The sequence below is a fragment of the Brassica oleracea genome, chromosome C3 (assembly GCF_000695525.1).
Source record: "Brassica oleracea var. oleracea cultivar TO1000 chromosome C3, BOL, whole genome shotgun sequence".
In the NCBI taxonomy this organism is placed as follows: domain Eukaryota; kingdom Viridiplantae; phylum Streptophyta; class Magnoliopsida; order Brassicales; family Brassicaceae; genus Brassica; species Brassica oleracea.
In genome coordinates this window covers 1,140,441-1,150,564 of record NC_027750.1, presented here as the reverse complement: position 1 = coordinate 1,150,564, position 10,124 = coordinate 1,140,441, and the positions used below count along the sequence as shown (strand labels likewise).

General features: G+C 37.9%; 2 protein-coding genes across 2 annotated transcripts; one reads left to right on the top strand and one right to left on the bottom strand.

The window, feature by feature from the left end:
- Positions 1–3,035: 3,035 nt before the first annotated feature.
- Positions 3,036–5,125, top strand: LOC106335075 (peptide-N4-(N-acetyl-beta-glucosaminyl)asparagine amidase A). Its single transcript, XM_013773499.1, has 2 exons — positions 3,036–3,683; positions 3,790–5,125. Exons 1-2 carry the CDS (start codon positions 3,098–3,100, stop codon positions 4,983–4,985), a joined length of 1,782 nt encoding a protein of 593 aa, XP_013628953.1. The 5' UTR covers positions 3,036–3,097; the 3' UTR covers positions 4,986–5,125.
- LOC106335074 (cytosolic endo-beta-N-acetylglucosaminidase 1) lies at positions 5,093–8,880 on the bottom strand. Its single transcript, XM_013773498.1, has 11 exons — positions 8,359–8,880; positions 8,124–8,261; positions 7,933–8,042; positions 7,746–7,857; positions 7,567–7,674; positions 7,375–7,487; positions 7,213–7,294; positions 6,399–6,479; positions 6,236–6,291; positions 6,027–6,162; positions 5,093–5,954 (listed from the first exon to the last, which is right to left on the bottom strand). The coding sequence occupies exons 1-11, from the start codon at positions 8,743–8,745 to the stop codon at positions 5,235–5,237; spliced, it is 2,043 nt and encodes a 680-aa protein (XP_013628952.1). The 5' UTR covers positions 8,746–8,880; the 3' UTR covers positions 5,093–5,234.
- Positions 8,881–10,124: the final 1,244 nt, after the last annotated feature.

Below are 10,124 nucleotides of genomic sequence, written 5' to 3'. Positions count from 1 at the left end.
ATTTTTATTGTCTTGTTAACATGGTCGATACAGACCGAAAGAGTTGCCGAATTTTGGGTTTGGTCGGTGCAATACTACTAAGGACATTGAGTGGTATTGTTTCACCCTTTTCCACAACATATTATAGATAAATGCGCTAGTGACATCATATGTTGTAATAACATTTAGAACAATGTAGATTTAAGTATCTACCAAGATATCGTTCAACAGTTGTTGTAAACTATTATCTCCTCCTAGCTCTGGTTCTACCCTCACAAACCTCAACGTTCACAACAAAAACTACGCAGACCGGTCGGTGATCGGAGAATCTAGCGAGAACTCGTTTCATTAACCGAAACCAAACCAATCGAAATCAAAATAGAATGTATCCGGTTAAAATTTATTTGTATTGAGAAGATGACAGGTAACAAGTTGCAATTCAATGAACCAAACGCTCCGACAAAACAATTCTTTTATACAAAACATTTGGCAAAAAACATAAATCTAAAATTTTCTTAACTTCAAAAATCTTTAAATTTCACACAAAGTGTGATTCCAATAACAACTCTTAAGTAAAATTAACACAAACTAAAAAAATCGTTGTGATACAAACTCTAATTTGTTACATTTCATTCCTTAATTTACCTTAAAATATCATGAAATTTTTAACATTCAATTGAATATTCCTTTTTTTTCATTTTGAAAAATTTCTGTTTTTGATTAAACAATCCATAAGATTTTTAGTTGGTTATGATATAGTGAAGATTTTAACACCCCATATCCATAAAATGATCAAACACAAATAAAGTGAATCAAATTTCATCCAAACATATGACATATTTGGTGTCAAAATAGTACACTAACTTCATTGGTTGTATTTAACTAATTAGTTAATAGTTTTTGACACCAATTAATAGTTTATTAATCTTCAACTGAGTGAACACATTCATAGAATTACATACTTTACTGTATATAAAAATGTCTTTTTATTACTAGTTTATTTTGATAAGAATATAATGATTATTTTTGTTTAATTGGTTTGATTGATTAATAGATGAATCATATCTATATCCAACCTTTTGATGACACAAAGCAATCCAGTTCAGTTTGATTTTATCATTTTGAACATATTTATTGAAAATATTTGAATATTTTATTAGAGTCAAAGATGAAAAATAAAATTTTAATAAAAATAGTGTGAATGTAACCAATAAGATAATAAGTAACCTTTACAACTCTAATCGGTTGGTAAAATTTCTAAAGCCAAGGTTCAGATTGTGATTTTTTTTGTTTATGAGTGTCACACGTCGTTTGGTCCGTGTTTGAACTAGTTTGGTTGTTAGTGTTTATTTTTGCTTCTTTTCAGCCAGTAGATCGAAATTTGAAAATTGTCTCTTTATCTTTTTATTTTTCTTGTAGAAGCAAGAAAAATGGTGGCTTTTGGGTTGTTAGCTGTTCAAGCTGGCCGCCTCCGTCGTCAGTGTCGTTCTCTTCACCATGCATCCGCTTATGTCGCACCACCCGGTCATGTCGCACTCGCTCCTATTGCACCAGCTCCTCTTGTCCGCCTCGTGTCCGTTGAGAAAGTTGAGTGGGATTCTCGTCATATGGATATCACCTACCATTGCGGTTGCTCGAATACGGTGTCAGTTTGGCTCTACTCTATCGGATCCAAGTAGGTCAAGGTGACTCTTTTCTCCTGTCATGTGCAAAGAAACATACCGGTGGTGAATGTCGAGATGGGACATGACTAATTAAAGTCTGCGTCAGCTGCTCATGTATGTGCGGTTGTGGTTGTCTATTGAACCTGGGTCGGGATTCTTTTAGGGGATTTATGGAGGTTATCCTCCTTTAGAGGATTTAATGCCTTTTCATCTTTTGAAAAGAAAAAAGACCACATTTTGTTATTCATCTTGATTTTACTTTTAAGATGAACTTATTATGGACATATGGTTAAATATTGTTAATTTCCTTTTGTCGGACTGTTTAAATGAACAAATTTTGTAAAAGTGTGTCTAAGAAATTTCCAAACACAGAACGATCGATTTTTGTTTACAAACATTTATATGCAGTAGCTCTTTACCCTATTACGGGAATCTAATCCAGCAAAGAATCAACTTTTATCTGATTCTCTCTATTTTTCATCTCCTTCTTGCTCTTCTCACTTCTTGTATTGTATTCCTTGAATTTTGTTTTACATGATCTTTGTTCCCATATAAATAATCACTCAAGATCAACCTAAATTTTTTCATGATATTTGATTATGTTGTTTCAGATTGTTCTTGCATTATTTTCATGATTTTGTTAAATTTGATTTCATTATTTCGCTTGACAATTACAAAACAAGTAATATGTCCATGTTTTTTGTTTACTTGAAAATGTAATATGGCCTCTGTTTCTTGTGATTCAAGGAAGAGAAATAAACCTATATATAGAAATATATAGACATTGGCAAATCGTATTAGACGTGAGTGCAACTAATTAAGGAGAATTGTCTTGTATGATATGGAAGCAAATGCAGCTTATTTCGTGAATGTCATTCACTATTCTTAACCAAGACATTATGATTCACGAATATATAAACTGGAACCAAAAAAAATTACGCATCAGGGACGAAAGTATCACTAGACCCTCTTATATTTTGACACGTAAGCAACTTATACAAACCACATGTGTCACTAGACTCATAGGCCTGTTTGCTCTCTGACGCAGCATCAGCGGCGGCGACCAATAATTAACAAACAGGTGAGAGAAATTTTAACGGTGTATTGTTGTATAGTTGCCGCCGGCGACTTTCATTGCTTTTCTTTTCTGTATTTTTATTGCCGCTGCAAATAACAGCGTCTCCCACCTCATACGAGACGTGACGCAGCGTCCAATGATTATCTTTTCTAACTCTTTAATTTAAATGGTTGCTGAGCTGTCATTAAAATTTCCTCGTCGTTTACGCAGCGCGTTTTGGAAACGAACCGCACTTCTGTCACTATCAATGCTCACTAGAGTCGAGGTCCTCACCATTTTATAATAGCAAAAACTACACGTAGTCAATTATTAGAAACATAAAACGCTCAGGTATTTATCCACGGCCGGCCTTGCCTCTCTCTATTAGTCTATTGACATGAGCTTTGTATCGGCGTTATCGGATAATAATCAAAATACACAGGAGACTACAATGTCGAAGATGAACCAAAACGGCGTCGTTAAGTTCTTCACTGCACTCGCTTTCCTCACTGCCACCACCGTTTCACTCCCTTCTTCGCCGGACCGATTCCTCAAATCGGCGTTAACTTCTCTCCGATCACCGGCCCTACCCCAGGAGTACCAAGAACTCACCCTCCCCTCACCTTCCGATCACCTCACGCCATCATGCTCTCACCTCCTCCTCCGCCACTCCTTCGCCGACACCATCAACAAACCTCCCTTCACCGCTCCCTACACTCCCCCACCCTCCGATTGCGCATCGCCGCCGTGGTCTCGCGTCATCCTCGACCTACGCGCCGCCTCGAGCGGCGATCAGTACGATCGAATCTCCGGCCTCTGGCTCGGCGGCGTGGAGCTTCTCCGGACCAGCACGGCGGAGCCGAGTCCGACGGGAATCTTCTGGAAGGTTCGTAAAGACGTCACGAGATACTCCTCGCTGTTCACGAGATCCGATCTCAACGTCACGATGATGCTCGAGAACATCGTCAACGATGTTTACACAGGTATTATTAGAGTTATCGGTTTAATGTTGGTTTAGTATTATTGTACACGGTTTACATAAAATCCGGTTCAGTAGCTACTATAACAGACTCTGTAACGACTTAATAGGTATCTATCACATCAATGTCACACTGGACTTCTACGAGTTCAATCCCATGGAGATAATCAGTAGACAGTCCCCGGCGGATTTGATTGTTCCGGTGAGTAACAAAGGAGTCTGGTTCATGATTGAAAACGCAGAAGAGAGTTACTCGAATAGGATTCAACTTCCGTTGAACACTCGTAAGATTGTGCTGGAATTATATGTGTCTTCTCATGGAAACGATGAGTTTTGGTACTCGAATCCGCCGGATTTGTATATCGAAACGAACAAGCTAGCGATTACGCGTGGGAACGGTGCGTACAGAGAGGTTGTTGTGAAGATAGACGGGAGGAATGTGGGATCAGAGGTGCCGTTTCCGGTGATTTTTACCGGTGGGATTAATCCTCTGTTCTGGGAGCCTGTGGTTGGGATCGGTGCGTTTAACTTACCTTCGTATGATATTGACTTGACGCCGTTTCTTGGAATGCTTTTGGATGGGAAGGATCATGAGTTTGCATTGAGTGTTAATAATGGGATATCGTATTGGCTTGTGGATGCTAATTTGCATCTCTGGCTTGACCATGGGGCGTCGAGTGTTGAAGCTGGGAGTGGGTTTTACGAGAGTCCTAAGCGTCATATGGTGAGACGAGAGCTGTTGGAAGAGCTTGATGGGTCTTTTAAGGTTGAAGCTGAGGTGCGTAGTGAGTTTGACGGATGGGTTAAGTCGAGTGAAGGTAATCTAACCACTATGGTTAAGAGTGTGTTTAAAGTTGGGAGCTTGGTAAAGTTTGAGAAGGATGGAGCGTATAAGAGAGTTGAACAGAGAGTGGAGAGTAAAAGGGTCGTGGAGGTGACTACTGAATCGGGTAAACGAGTGGATAGAGTTGTTCAGCAACGGTTGTATCCACGGACCGTGATCACTTCTACTCTTAGAGGGTTGAGCAATGACAAGGATATGTATGTGCTCGTGACGAATGTTTCACAGGCTTTGAATGAGAGATATTCAGTTGGAGAAGCTTTGACTGAGGTTTACAACAGACAGGACTCGGATGGTTGGATGCAGGTTGAAGATCACAATGTCTTGGCTGGTGAAGCGAGGACAAGACAGAGTCTCAGGTATATCGATGAGTTTGGGTGTTATTCTCGCACCATTGTTGCGGCTAATGGTGAGATCGATCAGGACAGTTCAACTGATACGTGTCCTTCGTCTTCATCCTCTTAACTCAACACGCTGCACAGCTGATCATAGCAATGTGAGATCAAGATGTAACACTTGTCTTGTAAAACGGATGCTTATACTAATAACCATGTCCAGGGACAAAAACAAGAGATACAATGCATCATTTTCTTTTATTCATTAAATTATTTCTTCATAATCATATAATCATATGGGTCATATGCTGACCAGTGACTAGACCATGCATTAGTCCCCTTTATTATCAAGTTGCAAGTTCACAAAATGGACCAATGATCAAATCAACCCACAACAACAAAGCTTTGAACTGAGACTTTCTGTCTCAACCAGAATGTTTGGGGAAGCATCCAGCTCCTGCCACGAACCATCTTCACCCCAGGTCTGAATCACAAACCTGACTTTCTTCACATCTGGTCCAACCACCATATCAGAAACATAATAAGCATCGACATGAGCCGTCCCAAGAAACACTTTCTCGCTTCTCGGTTCTTCCATAACCTTCCTTGACCTGTAATCACTTGAATTCAGCTTCTCCCCATACACATTGTACCTTGTAAACACCGAATCCTCCTCAGGGTGCTTCAGCCTCCACTCTAGCTTACAACTTAAGGTCCTGGAGCCAGAATCACCCGGTACAATCTCTATGTTATGAGCATCGATAACCCACGCTGACGCTGGAGGGAAAGGTTTGGTTTTCTGCTGGGAGTTAATAGAGATATGGCCAAGCAAAGCAGAGTATCCTTGTGTGTTTGTTTCTTCTGCAAGATCATCTGGACCGTAGCACAAGGCAGAGATCTCAGTCAGCGTATGTCCATCCATAAGAAGGTTTGTTTCGTGCACTGTCCAGTCGGATGTGGTCCTTCTTAGGCATGGCAGGAACATGTCACCAAATCTGTGCATGTATTCATTTGGAGCCATGACTAAAGACTTTGTCTCCTGTGAAGGAGTTGAAAAACGGAGGAGAATGCCTAGCATAGATCTTTCATCTGATTTCACCTGCACCATTCCAAACACTTCAAAGATGAAGAAGAGTTCAAGTATGATCAGTTAATCAAAAATGTGACTTACAGAGTAGGAGACAGAGATGTGAGAACCAGAAAGCTGAAGGTTAGGTTTGAATAGTCTTGTTGTGTAATGTGCATTTCTCTTTAGTGTTCCTTTGAAACTAATGTTCCCTCCTCCGTTATATGATGCTTCTCGACCACTGTAAAAATAGTTTCTTCTTAGGACATGCGAGATTAAACTATGTAAAGGCTAGTGTTAGGTTAAGAACTCACTCAACAGTGACCTTCATGGTCTCTGACTTGTTTCCTTCATTGAATTCTAACAGTGGCTGTCACAAAGAACACAACAGAACACAAGATCAGATCAAGAATGTGAAAGTTATGCCGTCTTGTATATACTTGGAACAGAGTTAGGAGAAAGAAGTGACCGTTTAACCTGCAGACTTTGGCAAGAAATGTTGTACCAGGGAGCATCTGATAGTTTCTGACCTTGGAGAGAAACATGGGAACCAAGTCCCTGGATAAATAAAACAAGAGAAGCTAGTTTCAAAACTTACTAAGAACATTGCATCTAGGCCTGGGCAAAATAACCGGAACCGAAGAACCGAACCGAAATATCCGAAACCGGAACCGGACCAATACCTTCAAATACCCGAACGGTTCCTATATTTTTATATCCGAAATAACCGAACCGAACCGGAACCGAACCGAGAACCGAACGGGTATCCGAATATATAAAAATATTAATTATATATACATATAACATCACTAAATATATATTTTTAATTTTAAATTCTATTCAAAGTATCTGAAAATAGTTGAAGATAACTAAATTATTTTAAAGTATCCAAACTACCCGAAAATATCCGAAAATATTCGGATAGTTTTATCCAAAATATCCAAAGTAATCTGAAATGTCCAAAATTTTTATCTAAATCATCCTAATTATTTGATATTTTACCTTAAATAACCAATAATTTATCCAAATTATCCAAACTACCAGAACTATCCGAACCCGAACCGGATCCAAATGAGAACCGAACTTTTTCCGGATATTTTTCGGTTCCTACATTTACTATCCGAACCGAACCGAACCCGAAATTATACGAACCGAACCGAACCCGAAAATAGGTCAAGAACCGAATGGATCCTCTAGCCCCTATCCAAACTACCCGAAATACCCGAACCGAACCGATACCCGAAATGCCCAGGCCTAATTGCATCTCTGGAAACTAAGTACTGAGACTCACCTGATTAAAATCTGAGTAGAAGGGTAAAGATTGTGGATATGTTTGAACTATTCCCCATGACTTCTCAACAAGTGACCACCATCTACAAAACAAAAAGAGAATCCATGATGATAAAGATCACATAGATCCTTTCTACCATCACAAAGGCTAATAAGTATTTACTTGTTTTGCGCGGTATGGTAATCTGGTGGTTGATCGGTCTCATACACCCATCCAGGAGCAAATAGTGCAGCTGATACATCGCTGCTCTTCAGCAAATCAAGAGCAACATTTGCCTAGCACACCATGTACAAGGAAAAACATACTTTAGATGCATATTATTTATGACAGTTGTGAGAAAATTGAGTTGCATACCTTCCACTGGCCACCACCGAAAGTGCCCCTACCAAACACATCTATTCCCATGTAGACATCATGTTTTCTGTCACCAGCAATTTTGGCTGATTCTTTGGGGTAGTTTTCCTGAAAAGAGATCCACACTCATATGTTAGGAGTGAGGATGATGAGAATAAAGTAAAGTAAAAGGGACAAACCTTCCATGTATAGTTCATGAATATTCCATCACATATATCAAAGAAAGGTTTGTTCATTTCATTCAACTGATCTTGCCAAGCAAGGCTGCCCTTAACAGTGACACTATCATACCTATACCATTAAAACACTCACAAGGATCAGTACATTTTAGCCAAAGAGTGAGTTCTGAGGCTTGTCAACACTTACCATATAACTAAACTCCCGGGTACAGATGAATGCATGACTTTTGTAAGATGGCTTACAAAAGTCTTCAAATTTGGGATCTGGACTTGATCTATTACATTCTCTATATTAATCTGCAAGTAGGAATGTTTCTAAGGTGTGTACTGGTATCATAAAAACAAATAAATTATATCAAAAAGAAAAAAAGAAGTCACCAGCCACCCATCAAAGCCTAGACCAGCAGCAAGCTCTGCTAAGCGCTCTGCATACATCTGCGCAGACTCCTTAGTCGCCAACAACTCCTTGCACGTAGCTTTACCTTCGTCCCATTCTGTGATGAAAGTCCCCAGTACCTTAGATTCAAACCCTCCATCAGTTAACATTCAAAGATAACTTCAAGAACAAGATCCCATCTAAGATTCAAGATCCTGAAAGTGTTATATTACAGACCTTGACACCGTGTCTGTGAGCAGTGTTGGTCCAGCAAGGAGGAGGAAGAGTGACGAGAGAGTGAGCGAAGTAGACAAAAACGTCCATCAAGTACCAGTTCCAGATCGCGAAACCTTTGTTGTTTCCACACCCTTGTACCCACTTGTCGTCAACGTACCCTCCTTTCATGTCGTGACAAACAAGAAGCCTGGATCGGTCAGGCAAGGAACCGATGTTCTGTCGGAGAGAGACGGAGGAGCGGTTAAAGGGGAAGTGAAAGGAGTCGAAGTAAGACCGAGAAGCCAAGTCTTGGAGTGTTTTGATTGGAAATGAGATGGGTGTGGATGGCTTAGTGGGATCGAAAGGTGGAGGTGGAGCTAGCATAGTTTCGTCTTTGGATATGGACATCACGACCAAAGAGAGGGAGAGGAGTTTAGAAGAGATTACAGAGAAAGAGAATGGTTTTTGCGAAACTTAAACTAGTCAACGTCAACGGCAAGAGACGAAGACGATGATATGTATCCCTTTAGTTTAGAGCAAGAGACTTTATTAATTGTTTTTTTCTCGTTAAGAGTTATGGTTCGAGAGCATTTACTAGCATGTGCAAGCGTGCACACTTTACTAGGAAGATATTGGCAATCGATTAGAGAAATAATCTAATATTTAATAGAGTTACAACAACAACAAAAAAACTTATTAAAAGAAGTTTGTTCTACTATGAGGATTCACTTTTGTGTTATGGCTCTTTGGATATAAGATTTTTTTTTTTTTTTTTTTTTTTTTTTTTTTTTTTTTTTTTTTTTTTTTTTTTTTTTTTTTTTTTTGTAACTTGGCATGATATAAGATTATTTCACGTCTTTTTCTTTTGACTAATTATCTCAGGTCTTTTACGAGACATGTTCTTTGAAATATCATTTGGAGATCGACGTGTATTTCCTTTGGATTGCAATTATCACCTTAGAGATACGACTTTTGATCTATGTTTTATGTTTTAGTATTCCTTTTTTATCTTTTTTTGCTATTTTAGATTTTTTTTTTCTGTTGATGTACTGATTCCGAAAGATTGATCTTTGCATGTTTCTAGCTTTAGAATTTTTTTTAATATAATATTTAGATAAAAAAAAAATTTCTTTAAAAATAATATTTTTGATCATGAAAAGATACATGTCGGACATGGGTTATGATATTGATATTATCAGTATCCGGATTTTGGTTTGATCAAAGGTATAGTTTCAATCACATGCTAGATGTTTTGTTGTTTAGGACTACATAAGCTGATGATGATGTTGTCTAGATATACTTTCTGGAAAAATACGATTTTATCTATGTATCATCTAATTATTCTTGTTTTTTTAAAAAAATTTAATGGAACAGTTTATGTATGATCTTTTTATTTTATTTATCGAGTCGAATGTAAAATGATTAATGTAAATTTATATATATATATATATATATATATATGATGAAGATTATTTGTAAGAAAATATAACATTCTAATAATATTTCTCATTTTTCATCGAAATATTTTTTTTTTGTTTTTCTGTAGAATAATCCATAAGATTCTTAGTTGGTTTATGAAATAGTGATGATTTTATAACACTCAATACTCATAAAAATGATCAAACACAAATAAAGTCAATCAAAGTTCATCGATGCACACATGATATATTTTTTCTGTAAAAATAGTAAACTAATTAGTTTTTCCAAAATTATAATTTTATTTGATTGTATTTAACTAATTAGTTAATTGTTTTCTTTGACATCAGTTAATAGCTTATCAATCAAGA